Genomic DNA, 22360 nt, shown 5'->3' with positions numbered 1-22360 from the left:
TGCTTCCCTGATGCATTCTTTGAATGCCTTCCCCACTTCCCTGATGCCTAGGGAAGAATAGCCTGTCTTCTGCAGAAGGAAAGCAGAATTTGTACACATCACTCAAGCTCCCAGGGGAATTTTGGGGAGCAGTCACTAAAATGAAGTGGTGGGGGGCAATAGTTCCATCTTGTTCACGGTGGTCATGCCCTTTTATTTTCTCTCACCTCTTGAAACTTTCAGTCGGGAGAGTATGAGAAAGTGATGAACTGCCAGAGAAGTGGAGGTTAAGCTGATTAAATAGGCAGGAGAAAACTGATATGAAATCATAGGAACTTTTCACAATTAATTCCTTAAATAGAGTTAGGGCTAAGGGGGAAAAGAAGTGATGATAATTAAAGAATTTGGAAGGTCGCATCATCAAGTGTCAGTAGCCCTTTCGAATTCAGCGCATTTTTGGCTGATGATTACCTGCAGGGCATACAGGCACTGTCTCACCTCTGCCTTGCTGATGAACCGGAGGGCAGAGTGTACCTACTATGCCTTGCTTCCTTTCAGGTGTTTCAAAGCAAAGCTTCTTCTGTTCATAGCCTCAAGCTCTGAGCTCTGGTCATAGAGCTAACTATAGTTTCAATGTACTGCCTGTTAATTTGAAAGAGAAGTTAGATACAGAGAACTTTCTTTTGACCCCGAGTGATCTGCTCACACAGAGCAATCCTCCCAGTAAACAGCACATTCTCTACAATACCTGCGAGTAAGGCAGTCAGAGACAGTGATAGACACACATTAGGAAAATGTCACAGACGGGAAGAATGCCTGTTTGTAAATCCTAAATCTCCCGTACCTTCAAGAATAGGAATGTCAGTCTGTAAGCTGATGTCTCAAGGGGATCGCAGGCAGTTTGTGCCAGCAGGTTAGAGGATCCCTTGAGTGCCACTTTGGACTTGTTACTTTTGGGACTTTCTATCTCAACTCTGGACAAATTCAACATCTGACCAGTTAAAATGGTTTGAGCAATAGGCTCCTCCAAAAGGAATTTCCTGGCCCTGAACCAATTCCATTATGACTTCAAATGTGATTTTGCAGAACTGGATCTTGATCCTAAAAACCGACACACAGAAGTCAAAATGGAAACAAATGGCCAGGCACTTCACAGGCTCCTGTTAAAGCAAGCCAAGAGCACCAGTGACTTGAGGGTCTAGCTTGAGTTGCAAACCCCAGTGCGACATCAACATATGCATTGACCGCCACAGCATGAACCAGGGTAAATGGGGCAACTGTAGGGGGGGAAAAACCACACCCAGCAAGCTGTCAAGCATTGCAGCCAGTGGCACTAGCCAGCTTTGCAGCCTGGACATCTTTCTCATCCTGATAATGTCAAACTGCTGTCTATACCTACCTCTGCCTCATTGGGATGCTGTCACAGGGGACTTGGGTGTGGACAAACTTTTTAAGAAATGTACAAGTTAGAGTCTGAGATGCCCTGTCTCTGTGCTAAACCTGCAACCCATCATCTACCCTCTTTCTGAAGCACCTCACCTACTTGGATTCTGCAAATATGAGGGACTGATTTCTGGTAATGTGCCTTGAGCCTTGGCTGCAAGGCATGAGGAAAGGCAGTACAGGAGCTGCAGAACTCTGGGTCTGTGTTGAAGGCACGCATAGAGAAAGTAGACTCTGCATCTTGGGGAACTCCAGTCATTATTGCATTATATTTTTCCCCATTTTCTACTGTAGGTAGATGCAGTAGTTGCTGTAGAGGTAATCATCCCCGCAGCTTGATGCATCTTGCAACTCTGAACCCTGCTTATTGGACTGTAGTCACCTCATAACTACTGCGTGTTTAAAGGCATAATGGAAACTGGTTGCTCAGCAACTCCAGACTGTGTGGTAAGATCAAGGCACTATCTCATTATGCTTATAATGCTAATAGTGCAAAATAATGAGCACCATTTGCCCTGAACTTACTGCATCAGTTTGTGGAGTTTCGTTTGTGGACCATGCTTTACGAAATCTGAAGGCAGACTGAAAAGTAATATTTAGAGATGTCTGACAATATTAGGAGTACAAATGATCTGAAGCTGACAGAAATAGTGTTGCCTTATTCCTCACAGCTGTGAGCATGATGATACCCACTGCCTATCCCCCACCCTGTTCCAGCAGCGATAACAGCTTTATTCTGCAACAGATCAATAGTTTCTCACCACCCTTCCAGCTCCGCTGCAAATGCTGTGAAAACCTGCGGTCTTGCTTTCTTCTTTCTTGGAACTTTCTCCTACAGCTGGTTATTGAACGAGGACAAAGCTGCTGGGATTGTCTTATGAACAGTCATCCCTGGCCCTCAGTCTTGAGCTATTTGTGGTTGAGAAATCTTTTTACAACTGATAGCAACTCTCAACATGCTCATCATCATGTGCATCTGAGTGCATCTGAGTGCGTGTTCAAAGGCATAAGAGAAACTGGTTGTTCAGTCTTCAGATGCTATCAGGATTTAGCAAGTGTAGGAGGATTCTAGGAAATAAGAGCAGAGTCAAGGAAAAGAAATGCAGATTTTTAAGCAAGAGAAGAAAAGAGCATTGATCTCACTTACTTGCGCTGCCCATATTTTACTGGGTGTTTAAAGCAGTGGATTGTGGAAAGGAAGAGGGCAGGAAATGCCATAGTGAGGTTCGTGTTTAAGCTGGGTGGTCTCGCTATAAAATTGTTCAACTCTTGCAGCAGTCAGTTGCAGAATTCATCTAAACCAGTGTTTGGTTGGGTGGGGTATTGGAGGGAGGGGGTCATTTGTCTTTTGGCTTTGGGGGAAGAATGTGTGTCTTGTATTCACAGAGTACAAAAGGGAACTAGTCTAGGTGCTGGCTGGCTGGTTTTAACCTTGGCAGCAATGTTGTGAAAGGCACTATAACCAACTGAATTCTGTTGTTGTTGCACTATTTGGCCATAATTAGACCTAGAGGGGTAGATGTGAAACCTATATTTGGGAGAAGTTATGCTTGTTTAAATAATATTAAGAACATTGAAATATTCTAATAATATTCCACAATAAAGAAATAAATAGGAATGATTTAGAGAATTAATTTGTCTTCCCAAAAAGCAGAAGACAAAAATCTATGAAAAAAGATAAAAGGAAATGAATAACCGCAAGCTTAAGCACTGAAGACTTGTCATAGAGTAAGGCCTGGTTAAATGATAGAAATCTGAATTATATTAAATGGTTGCTCTAAAAGCAGACAGGAACTGAAAGCTGTGACTTCTATTGTTTGGTGCCGCTTAATATATCATTCAAAAAATGAACTGGTCAAAACTGCTTGGTTCAGTAAAAATCTATTTAAAGACCTGAGACGTAGCAAATAGATTTGACCACAGTGAGGGCTGAATAAAACAATGGCGCATTTAATTTTTGGAAGAGAGAGGAGGCTTTAGGAAAGTATTGTCCGTTTCTTGTATCAGAGGTGGCCTTGGGGGAGGAGAGGTGAGCCACTGAGCTCTTCTGTGTCAGGTATGATGCAGATGTGGATGTAGTTTGCACAAAGGTTACTCAGGTCAGGCTCTTTGCATTTTCAGGCACATTGTAATTGCTGGGAGACTGCTATTATTGATGTTGTAATTGTGGGTTTTTTCATTCCATTGTTTTTAGAAAGGATGTTTTAAAAAACAGCTGGAAGGAAAGCTACCAGAGTCCACTTTTTTATGCAAGTGCTCACCAGCTTATCCAAGAAGTGGGACATTCATGTCTGTAGTATTCTCTTTACAAATAATTCAAACATCGTTTGAGAGGCTCTCCTGACCATTGAGCTGCAGGTTAAAACACATGGTTGCAATTTTGACTTCTTTGCTAAACTTGAAGCATTGTGCAGCCAGGTGTGCAGACTGTGGGGGCAAGGGGAAAAAAAAGTACTGGAAGAAAGCATGATGCTGTAGCATTTTGGTTGAGATAGATAGATATGAAGAAGACATTTTGGAGCTGAAGTTTCTTTTCCTATTTTCAGATTCAACAAAAGCAAAAAATAATCCTGCAAAGGCAGACTGGAATTCAAACTTTTCTGCTTTCGTATGAATACCTAAACTTTTAAGCTTTTATGTGCCCTACTGTGACTCTCTCTGCAAAGTGGGTAGCACTTTTTGCTTACCTTTATGGTGTAACATACTTGTTTCACCTTTCCATGGATGACACAGGTTCTCAAGAGGTGAGTGAAAAATAAAAAAGACATCTGACAAGAAGCAAATCTTTCTGTCTTAGAAAGGAGCACTCAGTCTTTGCGTGTAAAGGAGCTAAATACCTTACAGTCCCAAGCATGTGTTGCAAAATCTGGCTAAAAAAAAAATCCTGAAAGCAGAACCTTTCCTCACATGCACATTTTTCAGCTGTTTAAAATGGTAACAGGAGTGGTGCGCAAACATGTAGCAATGGAAAATAACAGGAGATTAAAATTTATATCACTTTTATGCCTGCAGAAATGAAGACATTAGCAGAGTGACACCTGAATACTGCAACACACGGATCTTACAGGGACATGAGAGCTAGTTAGCCTTGCTCCTGCTGAGATAAGTGCCAAATGTTATTATTTTGATGGTCAATTTTCCTGAAGACTTCATGAACATTTTTACACTTGAGCCTCTTTTACACTTGAGTGTCTGCAGGATGCCATGGTGAATGGTAGTAATTGGAGCCTGGCTGGGCATAAGAAAAACCATGTACGCAGCACCCTTCCATGGGCATTCTTTCTCTGTTAGCATGCTGATGTGTTATTTTACATGTTTGGATTTTCCTCTCCTCTTCACTGCCTGGGTGGTGGAGACAAGCAGTGTAATGCAGACAAAAGAAATGTAAGACTTTTCCGGCCTAAGAAACAGCTGCTTAATGGGGCTTTTAATGTGGCGGTATCTGGATTAAAAAAAAAGAAAATCCATCATTTAATTTTGAAGAATAAGCATGGCCACAAGACTTTTAAAGAGCCCACTGACTTCCACTTCTAAAGTGCCCCACTGACTGAGAACAACAAGTTGTAGCCCATGAAGAAGCTGTTGTCATTGCATGACAAGGGGATTGCCTTAATTAACAGAAAAGTAAAAGCAGTCAGATGTGTTCTTTGATGATGCTTTAACTATGTCATACCTCTCTAATTAGTTAAACAGAAGAAAATACTCTGGAACAAGACATGCATCACTTACATGTTAGGAAAGGGAGAAGGCAGGGGGTGGGGGGAGCTCAATGCGTACGGCTGTGTGCACGTGTATGGGCTCCCTCAAGGGAGCAGGCAGCTGCTCTGCAAGGCGTTGTGTATGTAGTGAGAGAAGCGAGAGTGGTGGGCCCAGTAAAGATGAGCCAGGAGTTTCAGCTGCAAGAGCTCTGCAGTGAAATGGAAAGATGTGTCCTTGCTGTATGATTTCTCAAATTACTTCAGCCAACAGACATAAGAAATCGGGAATGAAGCTGGAGCCCCAGCTGGATCTTGGCTGCGGAAATGTGCCCAGTGCCTGGCTGCAGAGGCCCTTTTCCTGGTGGGTTCCTCCTCTGGGGGTCTGAGCAAGGTGACATCTCATCCACCTTCTCCCGTCACAGAAGACACATGATGGGAAGGAATGAAGAAGAGGGAGACAGACTCTTTTCAGTTGTGCCCACTGGCAGGGCAAGAGGCAATGGGCACAAATTAAACCACATAAAATTCCATCTGAGCACAGGAAAACATTTTTTAATGTGAGGGTGGTCAAACACTGGAACAGGTTGCCCAGGGAGGTAGTAGAGTCTTCTTTTGTGGCTATTCAAAACTCAATTGGGCATGGCCCTGAGCAATATTCTGTAGGTGATCCAGCTCTGAGCCAGGAATTGGACTAGACAATCTCCAGAGGTGCGTTCCGAGCTCAGCCGAACTGTGATACTGTGTGGTCATGTTGTGCTCCAGAAAGAGATGAGCAAAAGGCTGACTAATCTCAGGTATTGTGCAATCCTTTGTCCATTCAAATTGTTACATTTTTTGCAGATGTAAGTATGCTCAGACTTCAGCTGTTCAGTTTTTAATCTAGGAGTGTCAGGCTTTGATTTTGCTGTCTAGCTGCTTTTTTGGATTAAGCCTGTGAGTTCAGTATCATGTAGCAGCTATCATCTTAAGCCAGTTCTCTGTGAACCGTAAGAGCATTTGACCTCAGTACTCATTTGGTCCCGTGGATAAAAAATTGTGTAAAGCCATTGAATGTAGTCAGATTTTGAGTCAGCATTGAAAATGATTTTATTATTTTGAGCACATGTACATGTGCAATTAGTTCATATTACTCTGGCCCATCCTTCATGGCCAAAGTATCAACTCTCAGTCAAGCTCTTTGTCATGAAAGCATGTTGCAAAACAGTCATATGATTTGGAACCATTGCTCAGTTCTCCTTGGCACTTACAAATCCCAACAGTCCCCCAACTTTCTTTTGGAGTCTGAATAGGTTATTTGCTTTCATGTTTGACAAACTACAGGGTGAGGTTTCACAGGACAAAATATATTGCCTGTCTTGTCTTAATCATTGAGATGAGTTAGAATTAAGGTAATAATCTTACAATTTTTTCCTTATATGTACAGTGAAACGTTGCATAAAAACAAAAAGCTTTTACCTATATATTCATGTAGGAAAAGAGAAGAACCTATGAGCCAACAGTCCCACAGAGAACCAGCACAGCACAGAAAATAGATGAAAAAAATCAATATAGGGACTATATTATCTCTGTATTACTGATAGCTATATATCTACAAGTATTGAAATACCTACATATGTATGTAAATGCTATAGATTACCGGTTTGATTCTTTGCAAAGGCCAAATATAATTTTGAGAGTATTTTACAGGAAAGGGTTAAGTTCAAAGAGTTTTTATGTCAATAAAAGTATCTTTCATTTCTTTTCATCCCCTTCCTGACAGCCTAGTCAAGACAATTTTTTCCCTGAGGACTAGCTTTCACTTGGGAAAGAAGTGCTATTTTACTTGATATTAGCTAACTCATGGTAAGTGGCAGTCAATTACAGAAGGCTAAATTCACACAATTTGGCTCTTCCATCATAATCTGTTTCACAAGCTAAAAGAAGGAATGTAAAGCATATGAAATACTAAGCACATTAAAGCATATAATGTACTAAGTACTTAAGTGACTTCCCTGGTGTCATTAGGAATACTAGAGACTAGACCTAAAACATTGTCGACTATAGCTATGGCCACTCTCTGGCTTTTTGGGAAAGGTGAAGAAACTAATTGAGAAACAGTTTTCACTTAGATGCACAGAAACAGACACATTCTGTTATTGTAAAAAATAGCATGCCGTTTCGCTGGCTACTGGAAAAAAATAAGCAGAGAAGCATATTTTAAAAACTATGCAAAAGATAACTAATGAAACAAAGTGTTCTGGTTAATTCTTTATTTTCAACATCAAATACATTGATAAAAATCTTGCACCAATCAGGTAGCCAACAGATTTTTCATTTAGACTTTTTTAGAACTTTTTTAGGTGCAAAACAAAGAAAAAAAAACCTCACCAAAACAAAGACATCAATAATTTTTTATATGCATCAGTGAAAGAACAGAATACATCAACAAATACATTATGGCAGCTGAGCCTATACCAAAGAAAGGACTTTCCATTGACAGAATACATAGTGCACACAAAAGCATTAGTTTTATAGTATATACAATAAAGTGATACATAAAGTGGCTTGTTAATGCAAGTCTCGTGACCAGCAGTCTATCCCTTCATTTTCCGATGGGCACTTTCTGAAGAAACAGACTTCTAATTGTAGGCACACAGGAGTACAGAGCATACTAATTTGCAAGATGGCAGCATATACTTTTTTTAAATTTTTTGTTTGTTTGTTTCTTGAGGCACATTTGAATGCAAAAGATTTTTTTTTTTTTTTTTTTTAACACAGTGCAAAACTGAATACCCTTCTGGGCAACAATCACTTTAAAAACAACTTTCAGGATATGAGGCTATCTACATCTGAAAGCTGAAAGGGAATTGTGAGTAGAAAGAGTAGGACATTAATATTAGGGAAATATTAATTTACAATTCTCAGATCAATTTGAGATTATGCTATAATTGCAGGTGACAGCAAAGACTGGTTTGTATTACGATACCGTCGTTAACATGACCTTTCTTTTACATGTGTTGAATTTCTATCTGTAAAGCTATATTACTGTTGTAGATAGCATTGAAAATAGCCATCTATTTATACAAAGTAAGAAATGCACTTCACGTAAGTTCAGCTCAGAATACCTTATATACAAAATCCCATTAGCTTTAGGTTGGGTTGCATTCTAATTTTAAAGCAGGTTATTATATACACAAGAGAGGCTTGCTGTGTTCCTACCAAAGCCTGTGATAAGACTAAGGCCCTAGTGAGGCAGAATTTTTACATTGCTGGTAGTTTGTTTCATTTTAAACATTTGGCACAACTCTTAAGGAATCAGTCGGCATCAATTAGAATGGATGGAGGCTCCAATACAAACCCTGGCTTGGATGAAGGGGGTGGTTTGGGTTTTCTTTTATTTCTTTTTTTTCAATTTAAAGTCCAGTGACCTGCTGACAGTCCTTGCAATGTCCTTGGGACCTCAGTTCAGATTATTTCTTTAGTTATATTTTTAAATTATTAAACCCCTCAGTGTACAGAAGGAGAAAAATTATCAAGAGATGTCACTGAAACATAATAGTAAATTTACCACAAACACACACCAAGAAATTCTCTTTAAATTATTTTACCGCAGTACAAATCCTACCACCCCAACTGGGAGTTTTACCTGAGACAAAGTCTGCAACATTGAGACATGGCTCAAACCACTACAAACCAGAGTAGCTTTCACGTATTGTTGGAAACTCAGACACCACTAAGTGCTACACATCACCCTATCTCCTCTCCTGTCTCCCAAGCTTTTTGTAATAATTCAGTAACAGCCATTTTCTCAAGCAAAGCAAGTTCATCTGGTCTATTTCTGTTTGGCTTGTGCTGGTATTACATTACCTATGTTTCTAGGGGGTTTTGGGGGGTTTTTTTATTTTTTTTTTTTTTTTTTAAAATCCACGTATAAACATTATAAAATAATTCCTTCATTAGCTGTCCAGAGACATCGCTATGAATGTTTTGGTAAAAGCATAATTAGCTGCCTTGAACAGTTTTCTTTCAATTTTTTTTTTTTTACATGCTATATATTTTTATTTAATATCCAGCACCAGGTATTCAGGTAGTACTGGTTTGTCAGCTGCAAATATAAAGTATATATGTATATATATATACACACACATAAAATAGCATCCTGTGAAATAACAATTACCAAATGTCAGGCACAATTGCTTGCATACACGAGAGCATAATGCAAAATTACATATGAAAAAAGTTGCCATTTTTGTATCGTAGACATTGTTTAATCAATTGAATAGCTACATTCAGCTGTCTGATATGTGGACGATCATCTTTAAAGATAACTATGGGAAGGTTACTATATTCATTAAGGTGCTGCTTCAGTTAAAATCTCATGAATAAGTTAATGACACAGATCCTGAAACTGCCCCAAGGTAAATGAATGTATTACCGGGAATCACTGTTTTTCTTTCTTGGGTGACCTTCACTGTTGTCACCACAGACATGGGAGGACTGGTTGAATTTAAATTACTTCCTTGCAAGGGCTCAGCCTAGGAAAGCGTTCATAATTAAGATTGTGAGCTGACTGATTACCCCTTATGTTCCAAGACACATTTTGATATCCTTCTGTCTGCTGCATACCACTTCAAATGACGCTTATCCAGCTTCACCGGGAAAACCTGTAGAGTGTTGTGGTACTTGCCCTATGTAAGTACCATCAGAAGCTGACCCTCTGTTGTGAATTGCTCTCCATGAACTACTTTTTTTTCCTCTAGGCCAAATTTACACTTGAATTGATGTAATGAACTGTTCCGGGATGTAGAAAGGGAGGCATTCATGTAAACCAATTTGCCTTGCAGCTGAAGAGGTTGATCTGTGTGTTCTGTCATAGAGAACAACAAGTTGCATGTACAGTATTTAAAGAGCAGCTCTAACGCACACTGGCCTACAAGTGAATGCTGATGGTGTAAGCACATAAGTGTAACTACAGGGATTCCTGTGCTCCATTCAGATCTTAGCCTGCACTCAATTCAGGGCATTTATGATTTTTCTAACACATTTGAAAATCAGCTCATAAACAAAACAAAATGTGCATTTTCTTTCAAGGCATTTAGGAGCCCTCCAAAAGCCCTTAGTTACCAAATTTGCACACACACACACACACTCTCTCTCTCTCTCTCTCTCTCTTACTGAATACACAAAAAGACAAATCCTTCAGCACATTCAGAAAAAAATGATGCGATAATATGCATCAATAAAAGACCTGTTAACTTACAGTGACTGCTTCACATGTTTAGGCTTCAGTTTTCAAGGAATCTTCTCAAACGTAGGTAGCATCTAGCTTTAGACTTTTAAACTGCACGTATCCTCGGATATGTACATGAAACTGTTACATTATTATGTACACTCACTAAAGAATTGAATCCCTGACTTGGAGCACAAACTCATCCTATGCCTTGCTGCCTTCACAATTGCTATGTAACTTGATCTCACTGCACACAGACTCTGCTTGTGTAACAGGGAGCGTGATTAGACATAGGCACTCCTCTACAGCATTAGTTGCACTATTTCCTATATTTAGTTACTACAGGATATTCCAATCAACATAATCTAAGATAAAGGTTTCAACTGTAGCAGTAAAAGAAGCATCCCTGAACCCTTCTCTAGCACTGTGGCCAGCTGCTGTGGAGCAGCCTACGCATGTACTATGAAACATCCTTACTGGCAGGGTGGTCGCGTCCAACCAGCTATTGGAATAGTCCCTGGTCCATGCTAACTCCCAAGCTGCACCTGTAAACCAGAAGTGCAGACAGAACAGGCAAAGTTTATCATTAGACTAATAAAATGTCCCTGGCATATGTAATAATCGCATTCCAGTACCCAGCAACGTTCCCTGACACATTTAATTTTCTAGCATGGAGGCAGTCAAACAGCAGCACCGACTTCTACTTTGAATAGCACATAGCATGGATTTCTTCCGTCCCTCTCCTTCACGTCTTGCTGAAACTCTTGATGTCAGTGGACCTTTTGTGTATTTACAGTTGGTCTGAAGAATCTGACTAATCCTTGTGAAAAACAGTTACACACGTGCATGGAGAAAGCCAGATTTATCTTCTTGGACATGCAGTCCCAGAGTCTTCACCATGTCAGGATGAAGGGGGAGGCTCATTGCCCAGTTCTGGTGTCACAGGTGAGCTGGCTCTTAACAGTGATTTCCGAGTATGCCCCAATGAGAGCCAAAGAAAGGCAAGGCAATGCAAAGCCTCCTGCTCTGGCTGTGATGCCAGCCCTCCCATACACGGCTGGGCCACGCTCTACTGAGCGGGATGGGAGCAGTGCCAGTCTTGCACTGTTATCCTCACCCCTTGGTTTGTAGCACAACAAAGCAAAGGATGGGGAGAGGTTTTTTTATAAAATAGTGCTGTATCACATATGTGTGTGAAGATCTGGGGTTTTTTTTAAGACTTGATGATTTTTGTAATCATCTGGTCTCATTTAAGAGTAATTATCTATGTTATCACTGTTTGCCATGTTGCCCTTGATTTACACGCTGCCAAGCAACAGAACAATTTAGCTTTGTAGGATCAGACAGGATAGGATGCACACAATGCAATTCGGCTAGAGGATGGGGTAAGGGGCCCTAAAAGTTTGGTCTTGAGAGGGAGTTGTCTGCTGATGTAAGCCAGCAAGGTAAAACAGTATTATTCTCAGACAGGGGTTCCTTTCTAATGTAGGAAGAAGAGAGGCAGGAATCTACCTAAACTACCAAGGCTGTCACTAGCAGTTCAACTTCAATGATGTGGCACACTAAGATGCCAGTCAACTTTCCATTTACCCCCCTGCCCCCCAAAAAGTCCTCCAGAATCTCTACCAAACTGCTTCAAAGTTTCAAGCAAGTAAAGGATTAAGCGAGCTCAGAATTTGGGGTGGATATCAACAAAGGCTACCACTTACGAAGATACCAATATGCATGGGTGGTATGGCCTATTAATTTATAGTAAAATGGATGTTCAGTTTAGGTTAGGACTTACCCAACTTACATGCAAAATTAAATAAAAACACTGTGAATTTTAAATCAAGTTAGCCCAACAATCCATGCTGGCTGTCCGTAGCAATGAAATGTCTTCCATTTAGGATAAGCAATCAATTTACACAAGCACTTGACAAACACTCAAATGGAAAATGCAGGTGACTGTTGTCATTGGAGTGTTTACATAGGTGGCACTATAGATGAAATGAAGCATGAGCTAGGTAGTACGCTACTGGGTTTCTCATACCATTATATATGCTGACTTTTGTTTATATCGTATTCTGCATATTCTCCTCTTCTTTGCTGTTTATATAAAAAGACTGCAAGGAATGAGATGAAGTTGATGCAGTTGTCAGCTGGCTTCGGTTGTCCTCTTCCATCGGTGCAGCACTCCTGCCTGCTGGGGCATGCAGTCGGTGAGCGTCCAGCATCTCCAGTAAGAGATCATAGAGTGGAACTACATTTTTACACTTCATATTGTACAGGTGCTCCATTCCTTTGTTACTGTGGGTTGTAACGAAACAACGGTTACTTTCCAAATATGCTATGGGGAAAAAAAGCTATCGGCTAATAGTATTTGTTAGGTTCATATAAATTCCACCTTGTACAAAACAACTCACTTAACAGTGCAGTTGCTGTATGCTCCTGCTACAGTTAGCAGAAGGCACCTTCAAAGAACATTTCAGACTGCCCATGAGCAAGTTGCCTTCTAAAGGTGGCTCTTTTGCTCTCCTTTGCCTAAAAGATAGCCTAGAGCACATGGACTCCTAATTTAGGCTCTGTGATTAAGTGGAATCTTGGCTTTCCCATAATAAAACCTAAAATATCAGATTTTTTTCCTAGAAAGTAACCTCAGCCAATTTGTTAGCAAATGCTCACTTGTAATAGTATCCATTCACAAAATTATGGAAACAATAATTAACTTCACTGTGCATCTGGAGCTTCCTTAATTGTACAAATTCTTCTTAAGGAAAAAAAAAAAAAGGTGATTAACATGAAGACAAAGAGACTCCACAAAAAGACACAAGTAAAAAAAACACATGCACACACCCCTTGGCTTTTTCCTGAAGACCTGTGTATCAGCCCAGAAGGTAAAATCTGCCTGTTTCAGCTTTAGTAGCTATGCTGTGGTTCTTACTCTAATTTTAATTTTATTAACTGAAATAATGAAAATTAAAATCTGTGTAACAACATCTCTTGTCCTTTCATAAAAATAAAGTCTATACTGTATCTTTGTCATGTTGTTAACACTCCAGCCACTGAGCAGCTACCTTAAGAGGCAATTACGTTTGGGAGAATCATTGCTGCAACTACTAACAGAGTGCCTCAGGCACCTCACCTCTAATTAGCAAAGGGCACAGTCCTCTAGGTTGGGATTCAGGAGATCTGCATTTATTCTCACCCATAAAATACACATAATGATCCTAATCTCTTTTCTAAAGTGATGTGCAATCAAGCCACTTGTGAAAAGTGGCTACATGAAAGTGATAGTTTTAGTAAATCTTACCTTATAGGAGTTTGCAGGCTACCGCTACTTTAGTATTCTACTTGGTACTTTTCAAACACATAACATTAAAAGCAGATACTGCTTACAGCACTATCAAAACAAGAAGCAAAGGAAAAGAAAACTAGAAGAAACAAACGGGGAAAACGATTACTCCTTTCACACCATAACCCAACATACTTTGCACGTGTTTTCCACACATGTTCCATACATCTTTATGGAAAGTGGACTTTTTTTTTTTGGTAACAGCTCTACACACAGTTTTCACTCCCACCTGTGAAGGAAAAGTGTGCGTGTGCACTTGTGAAACCTCCCTTGCACGGGACCTTGCGGGAGGGCTGACTGCGTGCTTGCTCTCACCTCATGTGTCTGATGTGAGAGAGGATGAGGAGGAGCTGAGCAAGTCGCCTGTGCTGCTGCTGCAGAGAAAGACCCGACTTAGCCATTAAGTGTATCAGAGTGTCTGTGATTTTGTCCAGAACACGGTGAATATAGTCTCGCTCTTCCAGGGATTTCAAGGTGCTGGAAAGAAAAGTGTACACACCTGGAGTAGGAAGGAGAAAGAAAACAAACAAACCACAGACAAAAATTACTTTGATGGAGTCAGACTTGCCCAAGGTACGCCTCGTGGCTGGCCTCTTCGGCTGTGTTAAACCATGGGAGCTGACTGTGTGCAAACCCTCCTGCTTGCCAGCCAGGTCGCTGGTTTGAATGACCCTGGGCTTGGATTTGGTCACTGTGGGCAAAGCAGGAGGAGGAAGATGATGCCTCTTCCTTGCCCGGGTCCATCCAAGGTCTGGGCCAGGTGGCGGGTGAACCTGCAGCCTGCAGCTGGACCTACCTACGGGCTGCACTCTGCTCTCAGTCACTCGGCTCTGAAGCCTTGAGGAGATGCTGTTGCCCCTTGAGAGCTCTGCAGTGCTTACTGACCAGCCCAGGCCTTCAGCAGTTTTTGCCATTTTCTTTGCTGTTTAATTGCTGTTTGATTTTTGGTGGTTTGCTAGTCAATCTAGAACTGAGTAATATGTTGCCACAAAACGTAAACAAAATCAGGGTTTGTTTACACACACTTGCCTCAACAAAAGCCTCCCAACCAAGCAAGAGCCTTGAAAGGTGTGCTCCTTCACCTGCAAACCCGACTCTCCTTTAAAAACCAAGTCCAAAGCAACCTGTGTAAATTTAGCCATCTTACATTGCTTACTGCTGAAAGTGAGCAGCCTGAAGATTTGGACCAGAAGGAAATTTTTCCTGAGATCAAAACACCTTCAAACTCCCCGCTCCAACAAACACTCTCCTATAAAACACTCTAACCCAGGCATAAGAGCTTTTGCCAGTAGTAATTCTTGGGTGCATGAAGAACATCAGCTTTCTAAATGGGAAATTCTAAACTATTTTGCATGTTTTTATCTTGAGTTTGTTCTGGACGACAACACACAGCCCATGTGAATCAGGTCACAACAGCACTGTGCTGCCAAAAGGCAGCTGTTGCATTCAGCTTTTTCAGTCTTCTGGATTGAGCCGATAACTCTAAACAGGTTGTATTACTATAATCCAGTCCTGAGGCAGCAAAAGCTTAAAATGTATGTACGGTAATACAATCAAACTGGCTTGATCATGCTGTGTTCATTGCCCTGTGTCAATAATGTACTTGACAAATCCTGTGCTTTAGCGCTTCTGCATCAGCTCACAGAGCCAAGAAGAAATTTGGATTTTGTCCTTGGAAAAAATTGGTTTCTGGAATTACTTTTCATTTTGCTTTTCTTTAAAGCATCATGTATAACACAATATACAATGCAGTTAGTGATATTAAGAAAAGACCACACACACACACACACAAACACGCACACATACACAGACATATATACTTTAGCTTGTTTGTAGCTATACCATCGGATTTGAAGATAAGAATATTTTGCCATGCATCTGAGCAGTCAGGGAAAAAGACTTTTTTTTTACCATCTTCTTGGCACACCTCACCTCCTCACAGCATCTTGGTACTTCAAGAACCTGACACCTAGAACTACTGTAACTTGCAAGTAAGTTTTATGACTTTGGGTCTTCTGTACTAAAAAGAAATATAAATTTGTGTTTGTGAATGTCAGTGTGAGTTTCTCTGAGGGAGAGAGAGCGAGTGAGAGACAGACTGCTTTAAAAACCCAAAAGGATAACTCAAACACAGCACAACTTCTGAAAACTGTCAGTCAGATCTTTTAATTTTGATGATGAATATTGCTTCGAATTTGATATAGATAGATAATACAATGGCCTCTTTTCTCACAAAGCTTTTTATGATTATTATTATTTTTACTGAAATGAATTCACCAAAGAGAAACAGCTCCTGGGGCTTTTCTCAGCTGAATGACTCTTAACCACCGTTACGTATGCCTACTGACAATACCAGGCTTTATAGCTTAGCAGATACCTGTAGGGGCAAGATTCTTAAATTTACGGACAAAACACAGTCCATTAGAAGGAAACATTAGTGTCATAAACCCACAGTGCCTCCAGAGCAGCTTACTTAGCCAGAGGATGCTATTGTGACCTTGTAGCAATACCCCTTAGTTTCATAACTTTGAAACCAGCAAAAGAAAAAAAATCTGTTAGGAGGAATTGTTTCTCACTTAGGTCTAGTCCAGAAGCTATTAAAAAGTATAAATCAAAAAAAGCACTCCCCCAAAAATGTAGAGACTTCAGGCAATTGCCAGTCAATAACTGCCAAGAAAAATGACGTTTGGTTTTCCTTTCTGACCTCCCAGGTGATTGCTCCTGCCCCAGGCCAAAGACCAGAAATTTCCCCAAAAGAAATGCCAGCTATCCATCACACACATACACACACAAGCAGAGTTTTGGAACAAGAGTGCAGAAAATTGTCTTTGCAAAGTGAATTTTAACAGTCTCAAAGGTCTTTCCAAGCTCTGAAGCTGAAAGCAAGCCGAAATTTAATAGCTACCAGGTTGTTTTCCAGCTCTTTCTGTAGGTCAGTATTGTAAAACATGATAGGAGCGAGAACAGAGAAAGCACCACCCTGCAAACAAGTAAAGTTTATTGGGCCGTGCCCATAACACAAAGCTATGCACAGAACAGTGTCCCTCAGGGACTGCAGTGCTACCATGCCAGCTGTATATATCACTATATATAGTGATATATTTTTGCATATTACTGTAGAGGATAACGCCCTCTACATCTTTTCTGTCACAATAAACACCAGTTTAAAATATCTTTACATTTAGTGTTCAGGCTCACAAAACAACACCCAAGGCTCTTCCCCTTCCACCATGCCCCATTGCTCTGGATCTGTAGCAAGTCAGGCTGAGCTATGAGCAAATTCAGCTCTGTACCGTGCACTGGTGTAATCATCCAGCCCCCAAAATAGAAATGAAGAAAGAAAGAAATAAAAAGCACAGTTTAACAGGAGCTGGAAAAATCAGGAGAAAAGAATAACAGAGAGTCACATGGAACGATATATCAGGAGGTCTACAGGATGCATAAAATCAGCTAAATCTTTCCATCTCTATGGACTAACTATCTAACTATTTAACTAAATCAGCTGCTAAGGCAGACGTGACCTACATCTTCATCTCCAAAATGAAAGCCTGTTGCTTTGCCACATAGCACCACTCCTCTTTTCACACACACTCAAAAGTAAAACATCTGGCATCATGTTGCCCTTTCATGTTTCTAATAATACCTATTTTACAGTGTTAAGAAAGAGTTCTTTATTATTGAGTTGAATGTGTTTTTCGAAAATACAATTTTGCTTTTTAGTTGAAAGATTTACTGCTCCAGCTTTAGAGGGGCACCTTCTGGTTTGTTATTTAGCCAGAGACAATGCTGTCCTTGTTGCTACAGACATGCTGTCGCCTTGATATCTCACGACAAATTTGGAAATAGCGTAAACGTGTATTTTGCTTGATAAACAAAAACCTTCCATCTTTTCCACATGCACTGAGTGAAACTAAAAAAATTCACTTGCATTTTTCCCAAGACCACATGGAAAAGGAGTGTAAAGATACTAAACAGCCTTGAAAGATGTTGCAAAAAAAAGAGAAAATAAATGTCCAACAAAAGCAATAGACAGCACTACCTCATGTGAAGAGACTAACAGATGTCCAAGGATTTAATAATGAAATGTTTGTGTACACTAAGTGAATTAAATCCACATGAAGCTTTAGAATGCAAATGCAGACTGCTTTTAAATATGAAGTGTAGCATAATTAGTCCAATTTATTTAGTCCACTTTTTAAAATAATTTTGAGATCAGATGGTTTAATCATATGCGTATATAATACAGATAGCATAAGGACCAAAAATTCATTGTGTGTTTATCTGCTGTTTCTTTAGTAGAAGATTTGTGTATATTTACATGTGCAGTCATTGAAAAAAATCAGGTTAAGGGAGGCTTGGCGGTCATCTAGTTCAACCTCCTGCTCAAATAGTGGTAATGTCAGGGTTAGGTCAAGCTGCCCAGAGCTTTGTCCAGCTGAGTTTTGAGTATCTCCGAGGATGGAGATCCTACCATCTTTCTGGCCAACCTTTTCCAGTGCTTAACCTCTCACTGGGAAGATTTTTTGTTCTGTTCATCTAGTCAGGATCTCCCTCGCTGTGGTTTGTCTCCATTGCAGCTTGTCCTTTCCTCTTGCACCTCTGAGAAGAGTCTGGTCTTGGCTTCGCCATAACCTGTTCATCAGCTATCTGAGGACTGCAGTTAGACCCTGCCTCAGCCTTCTCTTTTGCAGGATGAACAAACCCAGCTCTCTCAGCCTCTCCTCATACGTCATGTATGCCATGTGCTTCAGAGCACATATTTCATGTGTGTCCAACACTTTACCTAAGGAGGCTGGCTATATTCTGTGAAGAAAAGCACCTCCAGAAGAAATTTTAGAGTATCTATGCCAAACGACAATTAAACAACTATTATACATACCCCAAATTATGCTACTTATCTCTGTAATGCAGTCTAGCCTCCTAATTTGGGCATTTAAAGGGTCTGACAGTCAGAAACTCATGTCCATATTCCCACCACCTAGTAGTTAACAACTCTTCCGGTTATAAAATTAGTTGGTTATAGGAATGCAAAAACTGAAATGTAAAATTAATTATCTTTATGCATAAAGGCAATTACAAGCAATACAGACATACATTCTGTGGCCATATATACATACACATTCAGTATACTCAGATATACTGCAGTAAGTGCAGTATGCAAGCCAGAGTAATACATGACGCTCTGCATAACAATGGTATAAATAGCTTTCATCATGAACCTGTAACAGCTCCACTCTAACCATGCCCTCTGATGTATCACCATCAAGACTCTTGTAAAAATGCCAGACTTCTGAGCAGCCATAAACTCTCATTTAACTTGAAAATAACCCCACATCAGAAATCAGATCACTCAGATCATCAGATCAACTCTGACCTTCTACTACATAGAGCACCACTGACTGGAACCTGCTGAATATGAACCTTGAAGGAATGAAGATCTGGTATCTCCTAGCCTCACTCAGTGGTCCCATCTCTCTTACATGCAGAAGGAACTTTGCCTCTGATTATCACTGACTTCAATTTTTTTTACAATTTTTCCTTAAGGGAATCTTGAAACAAAAATCCTATTAACAAAGTGAGACGTGCTTATGAAGGATAGCTGGTGATGTCTGGCAGAGCTTTGTCTAAAAACAAGTTTAGTTTTCTGGATCAATATTAAATACAGCAGTAGGACAAAAACCCTCAATAGCATGGCTTGAAGTCTTCATGTTCAAGACATGAACATCTAATGTGTTTTAGTCAAACTTCCAATTCTATTTTTTTTTCTAATTCTATCTCAATATTTCTATAAATCAATTACATATTCTAGATTTATTTAAGAGGATAATTACATTTTGAACATATTAGCTAAAAATCTGGAGGAGCATCACTTTTCAGGAAGAACATTTAACTCTAGGAAATATTCTGTTATAATTATCAGGACAATAAAAAGAAAATAAAATGTCAAACTAATTGGAATAGAATAGAATAGAATAGAATAGAATAGAAGAATAGAATAGAATAGAATAGTTGGGATTGGAAGGGACCTTTAAAAGTCGTCTAGTCCAACCGCCCTGCCATGGGCAGGGACATCTTCAACTAGGTCAGGTTGCTCAGAGCCCCGTCCACCTGACCTTGAATGTTTCCAGGGATGGGGCATCTACCACCTCTCTGGGCAACCTGTTCCAGTGTTTCACCACCCTCAATGTAAAAAATTTCTTCCTTATATCTAGTCTAAATCTACCCTCTTTTAGTTTAAAACTGTTCCCCCTTCTCCTGTCACAACAGGCCCTGCTAAAAAGTTTGCTGCCATCTTTCTTATAAGCCCCCTTTAAGTACTGAAAGGCTGCAATAAGGTCTCCCCGAAGCCTTCTCTTCTCCAGCCTGAATACCCCCAACTCTCTCAGCCTTTCTTCACAGGAGAGGCATTCCATCCCCCTGATCATTTTCATGGCCCTCCCCTGGACCCGCTCCAACAGGTCCATGTCCCTCTTGTGCTGAGGGCTCCAGAGCTGGACGCAGTACTGCAGGTGGGGTCTCACCAGAGCAGAGTAGAGGGGCAGAATCACCTCCCTTGACCTCCTGGCCACGCTGCTTTTGATGCAGCCGAGGACACGGTTGGCCTTCTGGGCTGCAAGCGCACGCTACTGGCTCATGTCCAGCTTTTCATCCAGCAGTACCCCCAAGTCCTTCTTGGCAGGGCTGCTCTCAATCCCTGTGACACCCTGGCATCCAAGATAAAAACAATAGCCCTTCATTCCTAATATGCCAGCTGCTTGCTTCAGATGTCGCTTTGTGGTAATTGGTGACAATGACAACAAAACCTGAACCATTAACTACATTAATATCTCATAGAACATAAATGGAATATTTTATATTTGATTGTATAAATATATAATTTTGCTTGAATTTTTTTTTTTTTTTTTGAATAGACCAAGTCCAAGTTTCCATAAAGGAAGAAGTGCCTGATCAATAAAGCAAAGTCTGCTGTGTTTAGAATTAGCCTTTGGTGGGATTTACCTGAATTTGTTTTTCATGCAACTTGGGTAAGTGATCTGTTAGACCACTAGATAAAAAGGATATACAGCCCTCCACATGTGTTTTGTCTAGAGGTTGGTACCATCTATGAGTTCAAACCCAATAGGAAAAAGGGTGAAAAAGTTGGTAAATCCTCAGGGTTGGGAAACACTGGCATCTTTAGTCATTAGGTAACAAATTAGCAGAGAATTGAGTCTAAAATTTGACTTTGGTGCCTACATTATTATTTTAGACCTCTATCATTTCCGTGAGAACACTGTGGGCCTCATTTCTGCATTTAAAAATAAATTGTCTGGAGTTTTGTCTCATTTCAAACAGAAAAGGATCCTCTGGCATGCAACAGAAATTTTCTGCCACATGCCTCAACTTGAATTTACTTATTTCAGTTGTCTCATGCAGAATTCAAGTCAGCTAAGCTTACATATTTATAGCTATACCTACACTTGTTATCTGTTTTTGAAGTGTATTTCAGAACAAGATTTACAGCCCAAAAATACTTATTTTATCAACTATAAAGGAAGTGGAAGGTGATGACATCAGTTTTAGATGCCTGTATTTTAATACAAACTAAACCATGATAAACTCAGCCACATTTTTGCCATTATTTCCTTTTATTTTGCCATCGCCAAAAAAGGAAGGTGTAGATTTACATCTAGGCATTGCCTTTGGATGCCCTAAGTGTGGCTCCAGCTACTTCAGTGTCTTGTAATCGGAGCTTTAAGACCTGCCAGCACCTAGTTCAAAAGACTGCTCTGATCTCCCCTCACATCAGCTGTACGCAGTGTATCAGCTACTTACTGCATCAGTTTGCTGGGTCCCATCTACATCACTGAATGCGTTTGCCCACTTCCATCCCTGCCTGGTGGCTCTGCCTGCATCTATGTTGACAGCCCCCTTTCGACTGCGGCTGTCTCAAGATGAAAACGTCGTTAGCGACAACAAGCAGCATTCAACCACATGCAGAAGCAGCCACAATTACCCGAGTGACAGCAGAGCACACCACTTACCAGAATTGAGCAGGATGATGGACTTGAGGCACACAAATTCCTCCCCTTGAAGGTTCATCAGGCGAAACCGAGCAGCAGTAGCCAGCAGCATGTCAAAGATTTCCACCATGCCCTCTACACATTTCCCTTGATTCCTGTGTGAATACCATTAAGGGGGAGACATTCACAGCTTTAACCTGGTGTCAGCATGAGCTTTTCATCCCCTTGGACCATCCCCCTCCAATTTGATTTCGTCAGTTCAGTAGCGAGCACATGACTTCCTACTCTATGCTCATTTGGTGTATGTGTGATTACAAAAGCATAGTTCTCAGTATCCCACATAAAATGAATAAATAATGAAATTCTATATTCCACAAAAAAAATGTCAATTTCATAAACTCATCACCAAGGCATTACTGTGGTGGAATGTATGATTGATTCAACCAAACATTTACATTGAGGAAAAGATTTGTTTAAAACTACATTTTGGGTTTTGTTGTTGTTGTTGTTACTTTGTTTTCTCTTTCTTTTTATTTTTCCTTTACTGAAATAGTCCAAATTCTTTGCATTTCTCCCTCCCTAATGTTTTGTACTTATTTCTACCTGGCCTTGCAATCTGTAATGTTCCAACACACTTCTTCCATTTTTCTTGTATCAGCATAATACCTCCTTAAAGAATAAGCATATTCTTGAG

General features: G+C 40.3%; 1 protein-coding gene across 1 annotated transcript; it reads right to left on the bottom strand.

Moving 5' to 3' along the window:
• Window positions 1–11498: 11498 nt before the first annotated feature.
• On the bottom strand, window positions 11499–21819 carry LOC104079405 (estrogen receptor). Its single transcript, XM_009581440.1, has 3 exons — window positions 21688–21819; window positions 13979–14162; window positions 11499–12618 (listed from the first exon to the last, which is right to left on the bottom strand). Exons 1-3 carry the CDS (start codon window positions 21794–21796, stop codon window positions 12384–12386), a joined length of 528 nt encoding a protein of 175 aa, XP_009579735.1. The 5' UTR covers window positions 21797–21819; the 3' UTR covers window positions 11499–12383.
• Window positions 21820–22360: the final 541 nt, after the last annotated feature.

This window comes from Fulmarus glacialis, unplaced genomic scaffold, assembly GCF_000690835.1.
Source record: "Fulmarus glacialis isolate BGI_N327 unplaced genomic scaffold, ASM69083v1 scaffold5287, whole genome shotgun sequence".
NCBI lineage: Eukaryota > Metazoa > Chordata > Aves > Procellariiformes > Procellariidae > Fulmarus > Fulmarus glacialis.
This window is presented reverse-complemented; position numbering and strand designations above follow the sequence as displayed.